Here is a 25457-nt window from a genome sequence, read left to right on the forward strand (position 1 = left end):
GTATGTGTCTTAAAATTTAAATGTCATTTTTGCTGTGGCATTCTCTGTCAACTTGTGTTTTTCATACTTTCCAGTAGAGCTATTAACATATTAATCATTTTTATTTTAAATTTTCTGATAACTAGGCAAGTCATATTTGAGTCTGTTTTTGGTGATTGCCTTATCTCTTATCACTGAGTTATTTTCTTGCTCTTTAATGTATCATAATTTTTTTTGTTGAAAGCTAGATACTATATTTAGATTAGTAGAGCATAAGATAAACACTATTTATGTCTGGAAATAGACCTCTTTTTGGGCCTTAATGTGGGGATTTAAGTCATTTTTGTCAGGAGTTCATCTGTGTTGGATTACCCTCCAGGCACCGTCAGCTTCAAATTCATCTAGCATTACTTTATCTTTGGTGGAGTGTTGGTTGTCAGGTGAATTTTCTCAGTATTCACGTGCTGTCCTCTTCTTCAGGCTATCCTAGTGTGCTTGTGCCTTAAAGAGGATTTTTTCCTTCATTTTAACTCTTCCCCCAGTAATATACTGCTATTTTTCACTTTGCTTTTGCTAATCTGGTGCCAGGGGTAGGGAGAGGGAAAGAAAGGAGACTTTTTCCATTGTTCTAACTTAGTTTCAGGCTAGTCTTAGGTTTGTCCTATGTCCATGATTTTCAGCAATGCGGCTTCTTAAGTCATATTGTTAACTCCTTTCAAGATTTTTATTTTCTGTTTCCTTCCCCCCATTACAATGGGTCTTCACCCATGTCTCAGATATGACAGGATTTGCCATACTTCCCCAAGAAGCTTGAGTCCTTTTTCTTTATTTATTTATTTTTATGAGGAAATAGGACAAAGAGATCTAGACAGGATGTGATGCCTTCTCCCCAGTAGAAGCTGTGCACCTACCCCAGGCCTGTGCCACTGAGGGAAGTTTTATCTCCTGTCCTAACCCCAGTTTTTCTTGTGACCTTCTGTAAGGTCCTGGGAAAACAGCTTGTAAGTGGTTGCAAACTCCCTGAGCATCTGTCGCTTCAGAGCTCTGTAGTCTCAGTCTACTTCATGTTTGGCTCTTAGCAATTTTTTAAAAAGATTTTGTGCAATCTTCCTACCTATTTTTTTGTTAGCTGCTCTTCTCCATTGCTCTGCCCCAGTGCTTATGACCCTTATCTCCTTGGGGGTGCCTTTTTTCCTTATATTTCAAGCTAATTAATTTCCCTACAACTTCAGCTCTTTGATGGTTTTTTGGTTTGTTTTTAAAGTTACATTTTATATTTTCTTACAGTTAGAGTGGGAACCACATCCTTTCCAGATTTTTATATCCTAAAATGAAGTTTGAGGGAGTTCCCATTGTGGCGTAGCAGAAATGAATCCAACTAGGTACCATGAGGTTGCGGGTTCGATCCCTGGCCTCGCTCAGTGGGTTAAGGATCTGGCATTGCCATGAGCTGTGGTGTAGGTCGTAGACGTGTCTTGGATCCTGAGTTGCTGTGGCTCTGGCGAAGGCCAGCAGCTACAGCTGATTAGACCCCTAGCCTGGGAACCTCCACGTGCTGCGGGTGGCCCTAAATACAGACAAAGGACCAAAAAAAGTAAAAATATGAAAGTCAGAAACCATTTTCAGCTCCTGGGTTGTATGAAAACAGATAGCAGGCCAGATTATATCCACTAGCCATAGTTTGCTGACTCCTGTTCTAAGTTTAAACTATTACTCATAGCCCAGCTTCTCTTTTGATTTTTTAAGATTTCCAGATATCCACTGAATATAACCTCAAATTAAACATGACAAAAATTAAAATAATTTTTTACCCTCCTTATCCTATACCTGTTTTTCAATTTAAAGATCTTATTTAATGGCACTTATTTCCACCTTATTGACTGTGTAGAAAAGGGACCCAAGATTGCTTTTCTGTAGGCCTTTTCTCAAGATTGGCCCTTAGCTGGGGTCTCGAAACTTGGATTTCAAGTGTTCACACTGTTCCTTAATTGAAAAGGAGGTTCTCCCATGTGACCAGCCCCCAATAAAAACCTTGGGCACTGAGTTTTAGTCTCAATTCAGTGATAGAGCATGTTCTGTGTGATTCTATGAGGAGAGAGTTCTAGAAAGCTTATAACTGGTTTCTTTGGACTTAGCCTCCATGTGCCTTTTCCCTTTTCTGATTTTACTTTGCATCCTTTTATTTTAATAGGTCATAATCATGAATATGAGTATATGCTGAGTCCTGTGAGCAAATCACAGGATCTGGGGTAGTCTTGGTGATCCTCAACACATTGACCAAGCCAAAAGCTTGAAAGTCACCTTCAAAACTTTCTTTTCACTTCTTATTCAAATTCTTTGATCATGTCTTCTAAATACCTCTCAAATTATTCTTTCCTCTTCAACCTCTTTTTCCTTTCTTTGATTCAGACCTAATGACATCTCACCTATCTAATATATATTCTGCTGACAATCTCTACCTATTCTAGTCTATACTACACAACATCCTTTATTCCTTCCTTTGTATCTTTTTGTGTATGTTTGTATGTAAGCATCTGTGTGTGCATGTGTGTAGAAAGATAGGTAAGTAGATATATAGATATAGAAAGATATATTTATCTTTATGCTGCTAGTCTGATCACTGACTGGACTTAAAAGCATTTGATATTCTCTTGCCTAAAGAATAATGTCATACTTCTTAGCAGAACATTAAAAGCTTTTCATGATCTGTTCAATGCCTGCCTATATAGGCTCCTGCCACTCCCCAGTATATACTTTATACTGTGGTTGTATCAAGCACTTGCAGTGCCTCAAACAAACACTTATATCTAGGTCCTATCCACTGGTTTTCTCTTTTACCTGGATTACCATTGTCCTTACCAAAGAGCAGATATTATACATTGTTTAAAACTTTGTTTCTAATTTAGTCTTTTGTGTTCTTCTGGATAGTTTAGTAGTTCCTTCCATGTTGTTTCCAGAATGCTCTGTGCATTCTACTTTTATCACATTGTATTTTAATTATTTGTTCTATTTATCTGCTCTGTTTTTAGATTGGAATCCTTGAAGGCCAAAGCAAAATCTTGTTTAATTTAAGACAGGGCCTGGCACTTAGTAGGTGGACTCAATAATGTGCTTTCAAGAACTGGATGTAATTTGTCTTCCAGTTGATGCTATGAAGTGAGGAAACAAAGGGACAAACTGGAAATATATACATATTTTCCTCAAAAGTTTATTCTCAGAGAAGTTTACAGATTAAAACATGAGTAAATAAATTAACACATAGTTATTTATAAAATAAATATAGATGAGAGTAAAACCAATGAAAAAATAATTCTTTGCAGTATTTTTTGTCTTATTTTACAACAGAGCTTCACTGTATTTGTACTATTATTTTACATAGGTGGAAATGGATATTGTTGAAAAACTAGTAAAAATGATACCTTGTGAACATGAAGATCTGCTGAATATCACCCTCCGACTTTTACTAAACCTATCCTTTGACACAGGACTGAGGAATAAGATGGTACAAGTTGGACTGCTTCCCAAACTCACTGCACTGTTAGGTATGTTTTTTAAAAATTAATGACTGTGTTGCTTGGAATTTCCAAGGTCATTGAAAAATTTAGCTCTATATTGAAAAGTCTGCTGAAAAAAAATCATTCTGCATATGTTCTTTGATGGGTACTTAATAATAAAATAAGCACAATGAATGAAAAATGACACATGCTAGAATTTCTATGGAAGTATAGCATGAAATAGAATAGAAACTTTTAGCTATTTGACTTCATTTACCTGTGTGAAAGTGAAACCAAAGTGAAAATATAGTAATACTACCATGAGAGCAAGAAGGAAAAATTATTCTCTCTTCAGTATTTTTTTAAAAAAAATGTCATATAAGTTCTTATATTCTGCCATACCTTTAAAATACTCCTTACCAATACACAAATTTATGGAACCTTTTGTCATTAAGTAGAAAAGGCCATTTTATATAGCATCATTTAGAAAACATTGTATTGGAGGATTCAGTTTATACATTATTTTTCATTTAGCTGTTCACAAGATATCTGTGTGGCAAGGATGGATTTAAGGGTTAACTCTTCTGTGCTCATGCGTAATGCTTCTCACATATAATGCTTCTTAACAGAGTATTAAATAAAAGCCCCTTTCAATCTGTTAAATGTCTGTCTTTATAGTCACCTGCTACCCCCAACCTATATTTTATACCATTTCCACACAGAGCCCCTTATGGTTCCCTAAACAAGCTCTTTTATGCCTGAATGCCTGTCCACCTAATTTTTTCTTACATTTGAAACGCCGTTGGCTTTTCTTAACCAGAAAACAAATTTTTCTCATCTTTTAAGACTTTCTTTTTTTATCAACTACAGTTTTGCATCCTTTTTTTGTAGCTTTCTCCATGTATTCAGATATTTTTAAGCAGTGGAATAGTTATAATGATTTAAAATTAAGTTTATTCTTAGCTATCTAACATCTATAAATCTAACCTCTCATTGACATCATAATTTTTTATAATACTAGTAGTAAAATTCATTGAACGTTTGCTGTGCCAGTTATTTTGCTGTGTGCTTTATATACATTATCTTGTGGAATCCCCATCTGAGATCTTTACCCAGGATTATACAGTTGGATGAAAGGCAGAACTGAAATTCAAACTCAGGTATACCTGCTGTCAGAGTTGGATTTCTTAACTGCTATAATATACTACCATGTATAATTATGTTAAGTCAGGTGTGATTAAGTAGATAGGCAGAACTATAATTTAAAAATCCAGTTCCTAAGTCCCCTCAAATAAAAAAAAAGCTTTAATGAAATTTATTTCTTACTTTTTATTCTCAGAATAGGAAAATCTTTATTAGTCAGTCTAAGAACTTTGATCCATTGGCCAGTCAATGAATATTGCACAGGATTTTGTTATGCATTTTAGAAGAAACTCTATGAGTACTTCCAAAATCCTTTTGGGAACCAAAGCAATACAAACATTTAGCAAGGAGAGGGAAAAATTTTTTAAGTAAAATTGGTAGGCCTTCAATTTAATTTATGTGACCCTTTATTATCATAAATCTGGCAGAATTATATATCAAATACTAGGTCACATTCTTAGTGTATGAAGATGAATAAGTTGAAGCCCTTATCCTGAAAGAATTCATAGTCTGTTTGGTTTGTTTGATATCTAGTCACCTACTTTTATGAAACAAATGATTTAAAAGAGATTTTGGAGAAATTACTCATAGGATACCCATTTCATATATTGTTAACAAATAGTAAATTTTGGCATATAAGATATAACATTTAACACACAAAAAAAATATTTCTTTCATCTCTTCCAGAGTTCATTTCTGGAGTCAGACTGTCCTGTTAGAATTCTTACTCTTTTTACTTCTAAACATGTCACATGGGCAAGTTTCCTAAATTCTAATTCAGGTTCCTCATCTCCCAAATGAGGACAAGAATTATAACCAACTTAAAGTTTTTTTGAGGATTTTGTGGGGGCATTACATGCAAGATGTTTAGAATAGTACCTGACATATAGTGTTTTCTCAATAGATGTTAGCTATAATCATTTTTCTTAACATCATCATCACTGTCGTGATTTAATGTAAAGTGGACATTCTGTAAGGATGGCTGACTTACCTTTCTCTGAGCACAGATGTCCTTTTAGATATTAAATTGCGTTTAAGAAACAAAGTAGCTTACTTATTTTTACCTACCTGTGATGTGCATGCAGTTTGATTCAATTTAAGTCAGTCAAATTTTGCTAGTCTGCTATGTCAGAGCATAATGCTAAGCAATATAGAGAAATATTTTTCAATTTGTAGATATATTGAAATTCAAAAGAGAGAATATTCTCATATTGGTGCTTTATAGAAAAAGCACCATTTGAGATGGTCATTGACAGATTCATCATTTTAATTTTAAGATGATATTTGCAAAGGAAGGAAGAATGGTAGATGTAGAAAGTATTTCAGATAAGATAATCAACATTACCTAAGACATAGATAGTGCTAAGCCAGTGTGAGGAACAACAACTAAAAAAATAATAAGAGATAAGTTTGAAAATATGGGTTCATACTCTTATGTAGTATTATGAATTTTAAGGATATGCTAAAAGTTATACTTAATATAGTTGATGATAGGAATCGTTGCAGGTTTTTGAGCTGATACTAATCAGAGTACTGCTCTAGGGAAATTTACCTGACATCATTCTGTTGGGTGCACTAAAATTACAGTCTAAAGATGAAAACAATAGTCTGTTTTAGAAGCAAGACAAGAAGTAAAGAAAACCTCAATTAGGGAAGAAGTGATAGATCAGGTATGAGACAAAAGGAAAGGACAAAAGTGATATATCATAGGTAGACTTACTATGACATGGCTGCTGTTTGGATATGGATAATGATAAAGAATTCATAAAAACTCAGTGACTGTTAGGATGGATGGGGAGTTTGGGGTTGGCAGATGCAAACTATTATATTTAGAATGCATAAGCATTGAGGTCCTACTGTATAGCACAGGGAACTATATCCGATCTCTTGGGATAGAACATGAAGGATGATAATACGAGAAAAAGAACGTGTGTGTATATATATGTGTGTGTGTGTATGTATATGTATGTATATATAATATGACTGGGTCACTATGCTGTTTAGCAGAAATCAGCACATTGTAAATCAACTATACTTTAATAAAAATTAGAAAAAAAGGGAGTTCCCGTCGTGGCGCAGTGGTTAACGAATCCGACTAGGAACCATGAGGTTGCGGGTTCGGTCCCTGCCCTTGCTCAGTGGGTTAATGATCCGGCGTTGCCGTGAGCTGTGGTGTAGGTTGCAGACACGGCTCGGATCCTGCGGTGCTGTGGCTCTGGTGTAGGCCGGTGGCTACAGCTCCAATTAGACCCCTGGCCTGGGAACCTCCATATGCCGTGGGAGCGGCCCAAGAAATAGCAACAACAACAACAACAACAACAAAAAGACCAAAAAAAAAATAGAAAAAAAATTTTAAAGAATGGTACTACCAGTAACAGAAATAGAGAAGTGAAAAGTAAGTGGTTTGAGGGAGTCAATTATGGACTGGTCTCAGACTTGTTGGAGACACTGTGGACAAAGATGTTCAGTGAGTGGATAGAAACATAGGTCTAGAGCTCAGGAGAGATAGGAGTTAAAAAAGAAAAACTTGTCCAATGGGTGAATAGAACCAGAAAGAGGAAACCATTAAATGAGATATAACAGAGAAATATGATTATTATCAACAAATACCTAAAAAACACGTTAAGTTTAGGCTGTTTCCTGAGAAGCAGTGATGTTTTTGGAATCTTCATGAGGAAGCTTTGACTAGGAAGCAACTGAAAACTTTTTACTTCCCTTTAACTCATTCTTTCAAAGTATTATTTTTTATTTATTTTTTATTGTTATTTCCCCCAACACACTTTTTTTTTCCCACTGTACAGCATGGGGCCTCAGTTACACATACATGTATACATAATTTTTTTTCCCATTGTCATGCTGCATTGTAAGTATCTAGGCATAGTTCTCAGTGCTACACACAGGATCTCATTGTAAATCCATTCCATGGGCAATAGTTTGCATCTGTATTGCTTCATTATTTTCTTTGAAATATATGAATTCCTAGGGCATTAAATTTTACTACACAGGGAGAGTAAAAAGCTAGTATTATCATAACTTTACATTACATGGGTAGAAATAGATGATATTAAAAATTTCCACCTCTGTTTTTGTCTTTCTCTAAAAACTGAAAGCAAGATAATTCTGTTGAGACGATTATAGTTAGCTTGTCTTAGTAACTTCTTGGCTTATCTTTCTGTGATAAGTAGAAGGTGGTGGCTAAATAACATTCCTCATACAAATAGCCACAAAAATTTTCTTGGAGAATAAATTGGGAAAAGTACAAAATGGTATTGTGATTTGAATAATTATTAAAAGCAGTGAGGAAGCTGGTTACAGCTTGGCTCTTTTGCCATGTGAGGAACCAATATTCATTTATAAACTCATGAAAACTTTTCATCTGTCTGAGGACTAATTAGTAGGCTCTAAAATCAGTCCTGTTCAGGTAAAGATTCAGTATGTCATATTTTTCTTCTCCCCCCCCTCTTTCCTTGCCACAAGTCATTGAATTTGAGCTTAAGCAGTTTCTTTTTTCTTTTTTCCTCAAATGTTCATGTTTTCTGCATGATAGGTTTCTCTAGTTCCTCCTTCACACTCCACTTCCAAGCTATGAAAGCAATGACAGGCATGCATAGTAAACAAAAAATGTCTTCTGATATTGCAGGGTCAAGGAAAAGAGAAAATGTACATATTGAAGAGAAATTAAAGTATACTAGAAAACAGCACCTTTCAGCTTCTCTAAAATGCTTACAAAATGTTCTCTAAAATGCCTTCAAAATGTCTACAAATATTCAGAATACCTACAAGTTGCATCTCTTTACTTATTTCACATTCTTTTTATTTAATTATTTAATGGATTTATAGTTTTCTATTCTATTTCAATTATGAGTTAAATAAGCTTCTTTAAGCCCTTTTATAAGGTGAGCCTATGGGAAAAAATATTCCATATTTCAAGTAACTGATTCATTATGAATATTTGGAACATAACCATTTAAACTTTACAATTATTTATATTTTATTATGTCCCCAAAATGGCCCTTTAATCCATCACTTTCCAGAAAAACCTCTCTATTAAATATCTTAGGAAGACCGTACTGACTATATTACAATATACTATAATACTATGATTATTAATAAACAACCCTAATATCTCAGTAGCCTAAAATACAAAAAAGTTTTATTTTCTGCTCATATGTATATCCATTATAAATAAGTAGAAAGTTCAGATCTATGTTAGCATTGGTCAAGGACCAAAACTAATAGAGCCTCCCTCTAGGTCACTGTGTCACCAGGGAAGGGAGAAAGGAGAAAATGCAGAATTGCAAGCTTCAAGGCTTCCGCTTTGAAGTAACAAATACCATTTTTGCTTTCATTTCCATTGATAAAGCGAATTGCATATCCATGTGCATCTTTAAGGAGATAGGCAGAAATTTGGAAGAAATGGAATATTGAGGAACAGGCAGCCTAATGATCCTGAAATGTATTTTTACATTTTTATGAATCTTAGCTAGGTTTCCAGGATTACTTATAATCTTAAACATTATAGTAAATAACCGTATGTAGTATACCTCACAACTGTAGTAGCCCAGAGCACGTTAATTAAAAGCTAGAATTCTGGGAGTTCTGCTGTGGCACAGCAGGTTAAGTGTCCAGCATTGTCACTGTAGCAGTGTAGGTTCCATCCCTGTCCCCGGAACTTTTGCATGACATGGGGGTGGCCAAAAAAAAAAAAGGTTAGAATTCTGGAGCCAGCTATATGACTTTGAATGTTAGCTTCATCGGTTATTAGCTATGTTATATTGTACAAATTACTTAACCTGTTTGTCAGTTTTCTCATCTCCAGTGTATAGGTAATAATGGGTTAATGCAGTAAATACTAATGAATATAATAATATGTGAAGTTATTGTAAAAATACATAGGACACAAGTAACTGATATCCAGAAATCAGTCTTTTTTGATAAGTAAGTTTTCCAGGCTTATACCATTAAAGGGTATTTAATTGTTTTGTATTTTAAAATTGATTACATTTTTCTTTTCTTAAATATTTTCTTAAATTTACTTTAATACATAAACATAATTTAAATTTTTATTGAGAAGCAGTATAAGGTAGTGTTAAAACCATGGGCTTTGGAGCCAGAGTACCTGGGCTCAAATGCTATATATGTAAATCTCTGCTATTTTTTTTTTTATCATTGTTTCAAATATGTAACTCCAAAGATAAATTTTTGTGAAGTGCTGATAATTTTTTATGTAGGGCTGTAAATATTAGTGTGCAGAAACATTTCCTCCTGCTAAATAGCCCCAGAATGCATGTATTTTTAATTTTTATATACAGTTTGTCCATTTTCCCCTCTTGTCCTTGGCTGCCAATACTCATTTCTTCTGTACCAGCAGTAATTCCATGGCAGCAATTTTCCTTTTCTCTAATGATATATTTCTAATCTCCTGTGGTCTTGGATGTCAACAACTGAACTTATTTGAAATGTATATTTTGTTAAAAATGAATTCCAAATGAATGCCTGAAGGCATCTCTTCCCAGTAATGTTTATTGCATGGACCTTGTAACGTTTCTTTTGATTGCGAAGAGCCTATTTTTGCTTGATTTTGCTCTCATATATTCAAAGAAATTATATTTCATGTATGCTAAATGACGTCCTGATAAGTGACTAATGGGCATTTTTATTTTTGCTAATATATGTTATTTGTGTGGAAAATTAAATTATTAACTTCTAAAACAATGAACTAAACTTCTCAATTGAATAATTCAAGGTATATTTATTATCTCTGATTTTTATTATCTATAATTTTATACAAGTTGGCATTATAGAGAGCATAGATTTTAAAGGTATAGAAAATAATTCATCTAGAGCGGTGCCTTTCAAACATCTTTTACACAAGTCTATAGTAAGATATATTTTACATTGCATCCAGTTCTCACATGTGTATGTGATATATATATATATGGATGTATATGTATGTATAACCATGTGTGCATATTAATATACATTATATTTTGGATATATGTTGCACATTTTGTTTTATGTATATAACTTTTAAATGTTCATAAAGCAATATTTACATTTCTATATGCAATGCACTATATTTTCTGTTTTTTCCTATTCTTTTTAAATTCTATTTATGACTTAATCATTGATTTTATGTCCTCTGAGTTGAGTTAGAAAACTGAACTAGGGGGACTAACAGGACTTCTTTCCCTTCAGATCTTCAGAAATACCACTCTCTCTTTTGGATTTTTAATGTGTTAAACAATAGATGTCTTGCGATAATCTAAATTATTCTAGGTTACTCTTTGGTCAGTTTGGGAATGATTCCATGGAATTGACTTTTTTTTTTTTTTTTGAGAGGGGAATAAAAACCTTCTGTAAATCAAATGTTTGAAGAATTTGAGGTGCATTTTCTTCACTGTAGTTTCAGAGAAGGAACTAAAGAGCAGGCAGTATATAGGATGAGTAGTCAGTTTGTCTTTTTCATTAGAGTAAGTTCATTGTTCGTATATGTTCAAGTAGGCAAATGACTGAATTTAAAATTACCCATTTATATATAGAAGTTACTTAATTTTTAGAAGAAGCAAAAAATTCAAAAGCACTTTTGTAGAGCTGTACATGTGGTAGAGGTTTTCAGTAGTGATTTTTAAGGGTTGGTGTTTCAGCTGGAAATGCTATCAGATTTTAAGGTTTTATTATTATTTGGGGACCCCATAACTGAAAAAAATTATAATGCTTAATAATAGATTATTTTAACTAGAGTATGATGGATCATGAATCTTTCAGGCTCTAATAAAGCTGTGCTATATGAATATTTAATCCCCTTCTCTTGTTGCATCCTGAAACATTTATACTACAACCCCTGCTGTTTTGAGAATTTTTGAATAACTTGGGAAAAAAATGTGCTTGAGGAAGGTTTGGTGATTGAATAATTATCAAAGGTAAAGGAGAAGTTGTGATATAGTTTTTTTGCTATGTGAAGCTCTGAATAGAAGCAAAAATGTAGTTCAACAGAACCAAAAATTATATTAATTCTGTTTTATCATGTGAGTATTTTGTTTAGGAATTTTGAATTTAGTTTTTTCCTTTGATATCTGGGACACATAAGAGATTAATAAGGAATTTTAGAAATCATGATTTAAAATTTTTTTTCTAAACTTACTCTGAAATTAATTTGCTTAAATAGTTTTGATCTTTTCTTAGGCATAGAGAAAGAAGGCATTCTCTTCCAAAATAGTTCAAAAATTTTATTTGGGTCTTTGGAAAACTTTATTGTCTAAAGGTTATAAAAACTTATATCTAAATTTATTTGTTTTTATTTTCTTAAATATTCATTTCTTATTTCATTTTTTGGTATGTTATTTTCCTAAGATTTCATAAGGAATTTAAATTTATATCTGCTTGGTTCAGTATCAGTTTATAATCTTTTCAGTTCTATTAATCTCTGTACTTGACACATCGTTTCTTATATTTAGTAACTTTATGTTATCATTTGGGAGAGGGTGTCAGCAAATGTGATTATATGCAAATTAAACTGGACCTACAAAATTTGGCTTGTTATTGTTAGATAATTTATTCAGGTTTTCTATGATATCGAGTTAACTTTTTTAAAGGGTTTAAAGATTTTCTGGCTCACCTAGCAGTCGGATCATTAAAAATATATATATTCCCTTGTCATAAGTCTTTAAACCATTTGACATTGATATGTCTCAAGAGTGCTTCCTTATGTCAGAATATCCTGAGTTGGGAGATGTTAAGGAAATTCCTTGTCATAGTGTATTCTTCAGTTCCCTGGAAAATGCCCTGATAGTGTTTCAAAAGTAACTTAAAAAGCTAAATTTTCTTAGCTTTTTGTCAGATGCACTAGGCAAATGTTTTTGCATATCTCAGTTGTTACATAAGGCTTGGATGTTTCATACACTGAGTATTGTTTGATGTGCTTGGGATGATATTAGTATAGAACTAAACATAAATATACAGCTGAAATGTGTTCTTTGGATGAGCCTAGTTCTTTGCGCATAAAGCTTAAATGTCATAGAGAATGGTATATTGCAGAGTGCATACTTAATAATTTTGTTAAAAAACTGCCATATTTCACTGATGAACTCTTTGGGACAATTTCGAGTTTATTTACACTGTTTTTTTCCCCTTTGCAAATGACATTGATGTGTATTTTAAACATGTGAGTAATATTCTAAATTTTCATGTCAGCCTTTCAATTTTTAACTTGATTTTTCAAAGGAATTTAAACTGAAGAGGATTAAACCTTATAAATTATATTAAGTCTTATCCTATAAACATGAATTTTTGCATTTGTTGAAATAAAAATAGAATAGGCACAGCCAACCTAATGGCTAGACAGATTAGGTAGCTCTAAGTTATTGGCAGTCACCACTTTCAAGACTTGCTATTTTGTAAGTTTCTACATACAGTGACTAAAGCATCAGTTTTCAAACTTAGTTTCAGGACCTTTTTACTCTCTTAAAAATAATTGAGGGCCCCCAGAGATCTTTTGTTTATGGAGAGTTATACCTGTGGATATTTATTGTATTCAAAAGTGAAACTGAGAAAATTTTATATGTTTAAAATAACAAACCTGCTACATGTTAACATAAATATTTTTATGCAAAATAACAGTTCTAAAGCAAAACAAAAATCAGTGAGAGGAGTGGACATAATTTTACTTTTAGAAATCTCTTTGCAGTCCACCTTAATAGACAGCAGCTGGCTCTCATAGCTCCCTTAACAATATGTTGTGAAATCATGCATATATACCATATATATTATGGCATATAGCTGCTTATAAAATAATGAGTAAAAAGCTGAAAATAATATAATAATTAATAGTATAATAATAATATATTGGTATTATTATAAAAATGGTAGGACTTTGTGAATCCCCTTTAGGAGTCCTCAGACTACACTTTGAAAACCAGTGAATTAAAGCATTCTTTTAAAGCTTGTAATTCCTAGTAAATGCAAACACTCCTGGCATACACCAGATGTCTCAAATTAGCAGGTTAAATCTACCTAGAAGATACGTTTACTTTTGCCAAAATATAGTTTCTTAATTTTTTTTTTTCTGGATTTCTAGGTAAGACCCAAACACTCTTATTCCCCTAGGATAATCCCTATTTTCTAATTAGACATTTAGTTATATTTCTTACCTTGCCCTTTGGACATCTGAGTGTTCAGCCACTCACATCTTAGTAAGAATCATTTTTACTAGTTTCTTTGATGCTTTGTGAAGGGGTAAAGGGGATGTGTGACATGATGTAGGAAAATGGAGATGGAAGACCCTGAGCACAGAGGGACAGCAGCATACAGAATATTCTGGGTAATTAATCAATACTTGACCTTAAGGCTGCACAGCAGTCATACCACATTTTCTTCATCTGGTCATTCTACTCTTTTAAGTGAGGGTTTCATCCCTCTGCCTTCTCGTCCTAAAATCCAACACCTCATCCTCAGCTCATTACCTTTTTTTGCTTCCTGTTTCACTGAGAAAGTAGAAGCATTCCTATTGCCACACTTACCATTATGCCTGCATTTGTGTCTGTACTCTGTTTTTCTTCCATTATTATGAACTTAAACACATTTACCAAAGGCCACACTCCCTTCCCCCATCTCATTCCCTCTTGCCCATTCAGGATTCTTTCTCCTTCAGTTCTCTCCTCTGTCCCACATCATTTCCCTCACTATTTGATCACTCCCTTTAACATACAAATATACTATTATTTCATCCATCTTAATTAAAAATTCTTCTTGACTCTTCACACTTTTACCTTTCAGCTCTTGTCCCATTTCTTTTCTTCCCATTATTACAGAATGCCTAAAAGGAATTGTCTTCATTTCTTGTCTCTGGTTTCTCTCTTCCTTTTCCCCATGCATTTATATCCTTTCTCTCTGTTCTTTGAGCTTGCTTTCTCTCTTTCTCCCCATCCCTGACTGTTCCACACACTTTTTAATCTTTTCCAATCAGGCTTTCACACACCCCTGCAAATACACATACACCATCACACTACTCTAGTTGAGTTCCAGTGACTTCCACATTGCTAAACTCGATAGTCAATTCCCAGCACTCATTATTTAACTCATTAACAGCACTTAATATAGTTTTCTCCTCTGTTAACTCTTTTCATTGATGTTCCAGGACACAGTACTGTTCTAATTTTCTTTCGTGTATGCAGTCCATGTGTCTCCTTCCTGCTTCCATCTCCTCTCCCCAATCTCTAAGCATTAGAATAACCCCCCGAGCTTAGTCCTTAGACTTTTTCTCTATATATACTTAACCCCCTGGTTCATCCATTCACTTTTAATACTCTGTCTATACTGATGACTCCTCAGTATTAGAAGGATAATTTCAGCTTCTTCTTTGATTTCCTTACTCCATACATTACCAGTTGGATGCCTTATTAGTATCTGAGATTTAACATGTTCAAAATTAGCTCTCCTTATGCCTCTCCTCCCTTCCAAACCTTTACTTTCATAGTCTTTAAAATTTCCATAAATATCAACCTCCTCTTTCTTAGTCAACTAACCAAAACTTGGGGAAGTTATCCTTGACTCCTGTTTTTCCCTCCTACTCTACATGTCGGGTCAGGTATCTCTATCTTTAAAATATACCTGCTACAACCCTGGACCTAGCCATGTCTTTGCTGGTTTAATATAGTCACATCCTAACTGGTCTTGTGCTTCCATGATTTCCCCACAGTTTCTTAATGAAGCAAACAGACCTTATTAAAATTTAAGTTAAATTATGTCATTTCTCTGGTCAAAACTTTTCCAGTGATTTCCTATCTCAGAGGGAGACCCAAAGTCCTTATAATGGCCCCAAAGACTATAAACTCCATGAAAATATAGAGTTGTATCAGTTTTATTCACTCCTGTATTCTCAGTGCTTACAGCAATACCTGGCATATTACAAGTTCTTGAAATTTTTGGTGGGTGGTTTGATGGATTGATGTATGAAAGGAACACTTGAATGAACATCGAAAGAGCTGAGCTTGAGTCTTCTTTCCCTTCACTCTTCATTAGCTGATACTAGGCAAGTCAGTTGATCTTCAGTGATCCTCTTGCCTTTAGAAAATACGAGAATAAAACCTCGTATTTTTATTTCGTATTTTTTTAATACAGTTGATCTTCAGTGATCCTCTTGCCTTTAGAAAATACGAGAATAAAACCTCGTATTTTTATTTCGTATTTTTTTAATACTTATTTCATAGTATTGTTATGCAAATAAATGAGAGAATTAATGTGTACTTATTTCATAATTAGAAAACCTTGTACAAATGTTAGTTATGATGAGGAGGAAAAGGAAGGGGAACTCTTAAGGGACTAATGGTTCCTTGATGAAAAAAGTCAGGAGCACAGAAAAAAGTCTTCTTGCTTCATGAGTTTTGACTATTTTTAGACCTGGTTATAGAGAGTTTGTTTTAAACATTGAAATAGGACTTTAATTTCATTATATGATATAGTTTTCCTTAGTGAATTGTATAATTCAGGACAGGAGTCTTCTAATACGGTGATACTCAAAGTGTGGTCCACAGACCAGTAAGTATTCATAAACTCTTATTGGTCTGTAATGAATAAATCCAGAAATTGAGAGAATAAGCACTTATATTCTTGCAACAATGTAAATAATAGTGTCTGCTGAATATAGAGATAAAAATTTTGCTGTACCATTTGCTTATAATTTCATTTTTATTATACTTTACAAAAGTACTGGTCTTTGACACATTGGGAAGAAAAATAAAAACCTGGCTCTCTACCTCATATAGTTTGAGAAGCACTGTTCAGATAGATGAAATGACAGGTTTCATCCTAGATTAGCATACTGTTCTTTTAAAGTATTCAAAAGTCCATATAATATTGTACCTAGCATCAGAAATTACCATGCCTTGGGATACCTCCTTAGTTCATTTATGGCCAGAGATGAAGATGTTTCCCCTGAAATTAAGGAATTAGTGGTATTCCCTAGAGATGTTACTAAAGCTTTTCAGTATTTATAATTGTATTGACTGAAGATGAAACTCATACTCAAATGTTCATCAAGTGCTTAACTTGTATTAGGCACTTTAACATATAATTTACACATCTATGTGCAAGTTAACTAAAAAAGCTAACTTATCAGACATCTTTGTTAAAAGTTACCCTTTAATCACCAGGGCCACACTGCCCATTGATACATGATGTATGACACAGAATATTATTAGTATCAAAGTTTGATCTATAATTTAAATCTTGATCCAGATCATCCACTGTGTAAATTTTGATTCCTCTAAATTTGAGGCTTGTGAGTCTGCTAATTTGCATGGCCAGTTTGTGCTGAAACTAATTTTATTGGCTATGGCACAAAAATTAGGATTTTTAGATTCAGTAGGACATTGTCAAGGTGGTTTCACAATTTCACATGCATCGTTTCAAAATGAATCCAAGTGTTAGACTATATTCTCTTCAGTGGAAGATAAATTAAGTTTTCTAAGGTGTTCTAGATAGATATAAATGTTTCTACATTCTGTGAGTAGACCCAGAATGGTTTTTCGAGTAAAAATGGCACCTGATTCATCTTGATCTAGGTTACTTTAGGTAATCTGTGTTTCAAGGCATTTTCCAAGGCTGTAGAAAGATTTTATCAGTGTGTAGGGAGTCAGACCAGGTCAGGAGTTAAGTGATAAATGTTTGATTTCTTCCGGTTGAGACAAGTCTGATTTCCCTTATTGTTGGTCACCAGAGTAGATTTACTGTTGGACTCTAAACTTTGATCGCTTAAAAATTAAGTGTTATTTTTTTTGACCATTCTGTCATATATCCTCCAAAAAACATTGAAAAAATTAAGTTCTGAACACCTTTGAAATTCCCCAAAATGTTAAATTCACTGTTTTCATTATAGATTAATATGATTTTATCTGTAATTTTAAAGTGTCATAAAATAAATAAAGCTTGTGTTTATTTTGTAAAGAGAATGATACTTGATAAATTACCTTTTCTTACCTTTTTTTAAAAAACTCTTTGCAAATGATCATAATGTTTTCTAGGTGGAGGTATTTTCCATTTTTTAAAAACTAAGTTGCCTTTATGATGGTTTCTTTAAGAAACTTAAATTTTTTTTTTTAGTAACTTCACTTGGCCTGTTCATTACAAAACTGTTATGGAATTTCACACATCAATTTCAGTATGCAGGTCCTCATAGACTTACTACACTGTTTCTCAATTTTAATAGGCCTCATTTATCCTATAAATAAACCTACATTTCTTACCTGATCAAGTGAGCAAACAATAGAGGTCATATGTGGCAAACACTTTTAACAAAAAGCACATGTTTGGTTGTCAGGGTGAGGGAGAGTCATATCAAGATTGCTTGAAGTTATTAATGGCAGTAAAATTTATGCTTCCTCCTGTTTTCCCAATTAAATCAAGAAGCCTTTTTTCTTAGGATTCTTCTATCACCAGCTGGTTCCAATACTGTGTGTGAATATTGCCTGAGGTGATTCCATTTCTAGATGGTAAAAGCCAACCAAAGCACATCAGTGATGTGGACCTGTAGGCTAGAAAGCAGCCGTTGTTAAGGGCTTTATTTTGGCCCTTATCATTTATACTGCAGGTATGCATATTTGTAGGTGTATTATAAATAAATTGTAGTATGCTCTGGATATAATAAAAGAATATCATATACAAGGTAATAGAATAGTTGAAACATACTGAAAATATTTGAAAAATAAACTACATGGCAAAATATACAATTGTATATACTAAAAAAGAGTGAAAATATAACAAAAATGCCAGATTTTAGAGTACTTACTTAATGAATATGTCTTAATGTGCTAGAGGTATTGAGCTTAATGGTAAATTTACAGTTTCAGCTTCTTATAATTTTTAAGTTAAATAATTGGACAAAAATCATTTATCCATGAACCACTGTATTACAAAGCTATTGTTTCATTTGTTTTCATACTGATCATTGCAGTTTACAAATTCTCTCATTTCCCCACCTCAACTCATGGTTAAAAACTCTTTTATCTGTTCATTTCAAATCTCTATTAGATTTGACTTGGAACAAATCCATTCTAAAAGGGAAGACTACCCAGTAGAGCTGCAGTCTTAAAAATTGGTCTCTCCCATAGTGGTGCAGTGGTTAACGAATCCAACTAAAAACCATGAGGTTGCGGGTTTGATCCCTGGCCTTGCTCAGTGGGTTAAGGATCCGGCGTTGCCGTGAGCTGTGGTGAAGGTCGCAGACGTGGCTCGGATCCCGCGTTGCTGTGGTTGTGGCATAGGCCAGCAGCTACAGCTCCAATTAGACCTCTAGCCTGGGGAACCTCCATATGCTACGGGAAGCGGCCATAGAAAAGACAAAAAAAAAAAAAAAATTGGTCTCTCCAGGGTGTTCCCTGGTGGTTTAGTGGTCAGGACTTGGTTCTTTCACCACTGTAGCCTGGGTTCAGTTCCTGGTCTGGAGCTGAGATCCCACAGCAAGCCTCTGCACGCAACAGCTGAAAAAAAAAAAAATTTGATCTCTCCAAATTTGGTAATTAAGGCTATCTAATCATACTGGGTGTATATCTGCAGTCTGTGCTCTAGTAAGTTAAATATAAAATGATACAGAAAATGTACAAAAGGTCATCTAATATACCTGCAGTGTATTTTTAGTATATTTCAGTATAGTCTGTATGTATGTTCAGTAATTGTTGCAGTTATCTTCAAGTGGTGGTTTTGCCTGTAGCATTTTCACTAAGGGCACCATCTCTACAGTAAACTGAAAGGCATTTGTGATTTTTGAAGTATGTTTTATTCACATAGACTTTCTGGGGGTAATTTATCCCTTAACGTTGCTCTATTCTAATATAGGAGTGCTTATATTCCCACTTCTCTTATCTTTTCATGGACTGTTTGTGACTTCAAAGTGAGTTTTTCACTTTGAACGAAGACATGGAGTGTAGAAGGGAATGAGAATCTGGCTAATAATGTGACCCATAACTTGTGTTCTCACTCTGTTTTTACAAAGTGTTGGGCTGGGTCTACTGCAGAAGCGGAAATTTGGCTTTGAGTTCTGGTTTTCAGAACTCATATTTCTGCTTGACTGAACTGTGAATGGAAAATCCCAAGTGTCTTACAAAATTAGTAGCTAAATGGGGTTTTTACTAATCATTTCAGGGATTTAAAAAAAAAAAAAACTGAAGACATTTTAAAATTCAAAACCCATCAGCATGTGTTTTGCCCTTTAATTGGCAGAAAATCGATTTTGAGAGCAGCCCAGAAAGCTGACTTTTTTTTCTCCTTTAGCTGCTCCAGCTGAACTACAGCTGCCAATTTCTTTAAAAAGAAAAATTTTGAATGTACTTTATAAGTGCAGTAATTCCCACAAAATCAGTTTGCTGGAGTTAATGACCAGTTTGTTAAGGCATTAACTGTTCTCAGCTGGGAATGGCCAATTTGGGGGAAAATGGCTGCACAACTGCTAAGATAATTTAGTAACACTTTCAAATAATGATCCAGCTAATTAATGGTGAATTCCTGTGGAAATCCTATCGAAGTACTTATGACCTCTGCATTTACTAGCCAGTGAGTTCATCATGATTCATGTTTATTACCATAAGTACCAAAGGAATCATAATGACTAGGCCATTTTTTTTCACCTTGGCCTTATTACTCAAACAGATCTGACTAATCCACCTCTAGTCATTAAGGACCTAGTTCTCAAAATATTCAGTCTTTTCATGGCTCTGCTCAAAAATCACAGAGCCATTGATATTATGCCAGAATACTGACTATTGGCAGACTGTTTTAACTTGGGATGCCATTAGAGAATAATTGATGTCTGTAAGTCTTAAAGAAGCCTTTTTGAAATGTCTGCCATTTGTAGAATGTGGAGGAATCGTAGTTGGTTAGCTGGAGTTTATGGTTCTTAATCATGTATTCTTATGGGAAAATCATACCTCCCAGCCCCAAATTTGCTTAGGATATGCAAGGGGTTTTTTTGAGATTTATTTTTTTAAGAACTTGGGTATCTTTTCCTCCAATGAATAAAGAAGACTATTAGCTTTCTTAATAAAGGATAAGCTTTAATTTTACTTGGACCATTTAATCTCTTTTAATGGCTATGTGATCTTTAAGTTAGCCTTTAAGTAATAATAAATATTGGCTTCCAGAAAGCCTCTACTTTCTGTGTGCAGCTGTTTGAAGAGATGAATTCAGGTTATTTCCAGACGTCTTCCCCTTCCAAGTAGTCACTTTTCTCCTACAATACTTTGTCCTTTTGTTGCAACCGTCATATATCTGCTAGATGCCATAAGTTTAGTTGTGTTTTTATCAAGCAATTAATCACTTGTGTAATCATTTATAATTCAGTGAATAAGATGCCTGTGGTTTATATACTGTAATCTTCATTTATATATTGCAGTTCTTTAGAGGAGAATGGAAATATGTGATTTGTAATAATAAAATATGAATTAGAATAATCAAGGTAACAAGATCATTTATGAAATATTTACATCTTTTTCTGAATAAAGGAGCAAGGTCAGTTTATATCCTTTTCATTCCCTTAATAAATACAAAATGAGAGGAAAATCAATTTTATGGATATTTATAAATCAATTAATTGATTTCTAGGGAACCTTTACCTAGGTAAAATCTAGAAGGCATTTCAGCAACTTGGGTTATATAGACCTCTGAGTGCAATATTTCCCTTAGATCTGTCATCACCTCCTTTCATACTTGCCTCAAGGGAAAAAAAAAAATCTATGGTGTAGTTCTAATCATATTCCAGTTTCTTTTGTTCAAGTGTGCACAGCCCAAACAAGTGAGGAAACACCTTTAGATTTTATTTGCCTGGGACATGCTACTTAAAGGTAAATGAAGTAATATAGCTAGCTAACTGTGAGGTTTGTTCCTGTGTCCTCAGACTTCTTGCTCTGTTTCCTTTCATCTTCTTATAGCCCATCACTTCCACAACCATTCCCCACTCCATGAGGGAAATTAAGTTCTGTGACAGACAAGAAAACGTGGAAGAAGGAAAAGAGGTTCACAATGGGTTTGTGGTAGAGGTGGTGGAAGAACACATACTGATGACAATAATCTGTAGTTTGATTATTTTCTTTTCTCAGATTTTGTCCTGATTAAGGGATTTATAACCCTGTAAGAGTGAAAGTCTGATGAAAGTTTCTTATCAGATATAGGTCACTGAGTGGAGCCTTGAAATATGAGGTGGCTCTCCTAAGCCCTTACTCTGGGTATAGCAGAGCTTTCTAGGAAAGCGACTAGATGAGAAAGACAAGTGGCTCAGCAATAGGCTCAGAATATACCTGTGAACCCTGTGTGGCTCATCTCGGAGAAATCTTGGCTGCCTCTTATTAAAACGACTTTACCTCTAACTATGGTCAAATCTTGAAAAACACAGACAGTGTATATCTATATCTACATAGGGACTGTGATAATAGTGTTTTGTTGGTAAAACAAAAATGTTATAGTCAACATAATATTCAGGAATGCCTACTGGGAGTTTCTGTTGTGGTGTGGCAGAAAAGAATCCTGCTAGTGTCCACAAGGATGTGGGTTCGATCCCTGGCCTCGCACAGTGGGTTGGGGTCCAGTGTTGCCATGAGCTGTGGTCCAGGTCGCAGATGCAGCTTGGATCCTACATTGCTGTGACTGTGATATAGGCCAGCAGCTGTAGCTCCGATTCAACCCCTAGCCTGGGAACTTCTATATGCTTTAGGTGCAGCCATTAAAAAAAAAAAAAAAGTAATGCCTATTGAATCAGTTTATTGTGTCAGACTTAGTACTACTTGGACATAATCCTCACGTAACAACTCTGAGAAAGATACTGTTGTTATCCCACTTTCACAAATGAAGAAACTGAAGCACAGAGAGTTTAAATAACATCCAAAAGGCCATTTGTGCTGGTAAGTGGCAGAGCCACAAATTGAACCCAAGCAGTCTGCCTCTAGAGCCTGAGTTTGAACCACAGTGTTATATACTGCTTCTATTTACCACTCTACTCAACTTTTAAGCCTCTTGCACCTTGTTTTTCTCATAAAATCAAATACTGCTTGATAGCTCCTCTTGCCCAATTCATTGAGAGAGAGTTTTAGAACTACCATAGATCTAGTCCCCTAAACTGCTTGGGGCATAATGCAATTTGTTCCTGTAAAATTTTAACGCAGTTCCCTGGTGGCTCAGCAGGTTAAGGATCCTGTGTTGTTACTGCTGTGACTCAGGTCTGCTGTGGTGTGGGTTTGATTCCTGGCCCTGGAACTTCGGTATGCCAGAGTCATGGCTGGGAAAAAAAAAAAAAAAAAAAAAAACCCTTCCATAAAAAAAGATGCCTCATCCATTGGAACCTACTGCCTCTGGGCACAGGTCCTCTGATAAATAACTGATTGTTTTTCTACATTTCATCTCCCCTGTCCCCTCTTCTGTCATCTCCCCACCTTTTTTTCCACAACCCTCAGACCCGTAGAGTCTCTTGCAACTACATTTCCTTCTTGTACTGTGCCCCTGAGGAATGATGATAATAATTTATGTTTATTTGGCATTATTTATTTCACCCTTTCTGTTGCCTCTTGGAAGGCTATTTAGAGAGTATATGCACATAGGCTTTGTAGTCAGACCTAGGTTTGAATCTCAAATTCAAAACTGTGTTTCCTTTTGAAGGATTCATAACCTTAATGTCATTGCCTCATCTACAAATCAAAGTTAATGCCTACCTCTTCAGCTGTTACAAGGGTTAAATGAGAAAACAGATGCTTAATATTCAGTGGCAACTATCGCTATTCACTTAACCCTTTCTCTCTTCCCTTCTCTCAAAGAATTGTAATTAAAAAGATTGGCTATACACTGATCTTTTGGGATAGCCTTATTTCCCTAGAGCTTCTGTTGCCTTTAGTCCTTTAGTTTTAGCATACTTTTGGGCATGATAATCATTTTAGGTGAAGATTATGGGAAATTGGGGACATGTTCAGAAAATTTTTTAATAGAAGATCACAGATAAAGAAGAATTGGGAAGGTATGGGAGAACATCAAGGAGCTTTCACATTTGGCCATAAGTATGGGGAGAGAAGGAGAAAGAAAAAGCACACAAGGGCAGAATTAGAACTGACAGCAGAATGAGTCATCCTGCTTTCCAAAACTAGATATTTAGTTTTGCTGTTTAAAAAAAAATTAATATATTTTGTACCTGAGATGTTCCTTGCCTATATTATTCACCTACTTTTTAAAAATTATAATTTTAGGACTCTTTTCCAGATTTTCTATTCAATCACATACCCTTTATCCTGTGTTATCCTTTGGAAATAACACAGAGATAATATATAATATATCTATATTAATTATATATATAATATACCATATATATTATATATAATGTATATATACATATATCTATATATCATATATAATCACATATAATATATCTATATATCATTAGCTCTAGAAGGATCTTCCTTGTTACCCTTTTTATGAAGTACAGATCTCTTAAATGTGAATCTTTCTTTCCTTTAACCTTACATGAATTGATGTACTACTTTAGAACATTGCATTTTAGAATCCTTTATTGACACTAGCAATAGACTGTCCTCAAACATAGACTCCTATTTCATTCCTTATTCCACATTGAGTTTTAATATGTTGGATGACTGACTTTGGTGTTAAAAAAAAGTTTATGGTTATTGACTTCTCTGTTTCTTTTACCATTTATTTAGTAAATTGTATAACTTGGGATTCTATTTTCAGTAAATTCATTATGATAGAGAAAATGCCCTCAAGTAATATTTTGTAAAAATAACATAGAACTAGAGAGTTCCCGTCACGGCTCAGTGGTTAACAAACCCACTAGTATCCATGAAGATGCAGATTTGATCCTTGCTCAGTGGGTTAAGGATCCCACGTTGCCGTGAGCTGTGGTGTAGGTCACAGACACAGCTAGGATCTGGTGTCGCTGTGGCTGTGGCATAGGCCAGCAGCTACACATCCGATTGGACCCCTAACCTAGAAACCTCCATATGCCACAGGTGCGAACCTAAAAAGCAAAAAAAAAAAAAAAAAATTACATGGGACTGGAGCTGAACAACAGCCGAACAACATATAGAAAGAAACTGGAATAGCAGGGAAAGAGACCCTTGTCTTCAGAATATGAGTTTTCCATAGGACCTTATTCAAAAAGATTTTAAAATATCTTAGTCCCCAGAAAAAAAGTTAAATACTGTGAGTATAATCTGACCAAAAGCCTATGGAAAACTTTCCTCTCTGGAGAATAAAGTTGGAATTTTTCATTTTAAATCTACATACCATGAAAAATCTATGCAAAGATTTGTTTCCCCATGGCAAGTGTGTTTTATACCACAGTAAGTATAAACAAAAGCCTTCATCAGTGTAAAAATGTGATTAAAATCTCTGAGTCTCTTCTTAGATAGAGCTCAAGCCCAATGTTTTGCTCTGATCTCAAGAGCAAAACCTTGGGGTTAAGAACACTCAGTCTCTACTTTTCTCTCTTTTGGAGTAAAAATTGGCACATTTTTTTGCATTGCATTTCCCTCCAAATGAAATGCTCACCTCAGAATACTTAGTATTTTCTACAGAATACTGTATTTCCTACAGCTGACTTGTGTTTCTGACTTACTAGTCTTAATCTTAAGATCATTAAATAGTGATTTCCCCTTTATTATTATATCTTAACTTTTTATCTAAGTCTGTGGTCATTATCCTTAGAGCTTGTCTCTCTAATTCAGCTTCTCTCTTCTCCATAGATTGTGCCGTAAAGTTTTTCAGATACTAGAAAAGACCAACATTTACTTAAAATGATTTGACTTGGACTTACTATTCTATAAATTTTTTTTAATTATAATGCCATAGAAAAAAGATATA

At 34.3% G+C, this 25457-nt stretch overlaps 1 protein-coding gene across 2 annotated transcripts in view; it reads left to right on the forward strand.

Moving 5' to 3' along the window:
* The window catches only part of KIFAP3 (kinesin associated protein 3), a 171789-nt gene that overhangs the window by 70454 nt on the left and 75878 nt on the right, over positions 1-25457 (forward strand). For both annotated transcript variants that reach the window (XM_047783966.1, XM_047783965.1), the window contains exon 10: positions 3359-3521. In XM_047783966.1, coding sequence (XP_047639922.1) covers positions 3359-3521 — 163 coding nt within the window. The remainder of the gene's footprint in view (positions 1-3358; positions 3522-25457) is intronic.

Source organism: Phacochoerus africanus, chromosome 6 (assembly GCF_016906955.1).
Source record: "Phacochoerus africanus isolate WHEZ1 chromosome 6, ROS_Pafr_v1, whole genome shotgun sequence".
In the NCBI taxonomy this organism is placed as follows: domain Eukaryota; kingdom Metazoa; phylum Chordata; class Mammalia; order Artiodactyla; family Suidae; genus Phacochoerus; species Phacochoerus africanus.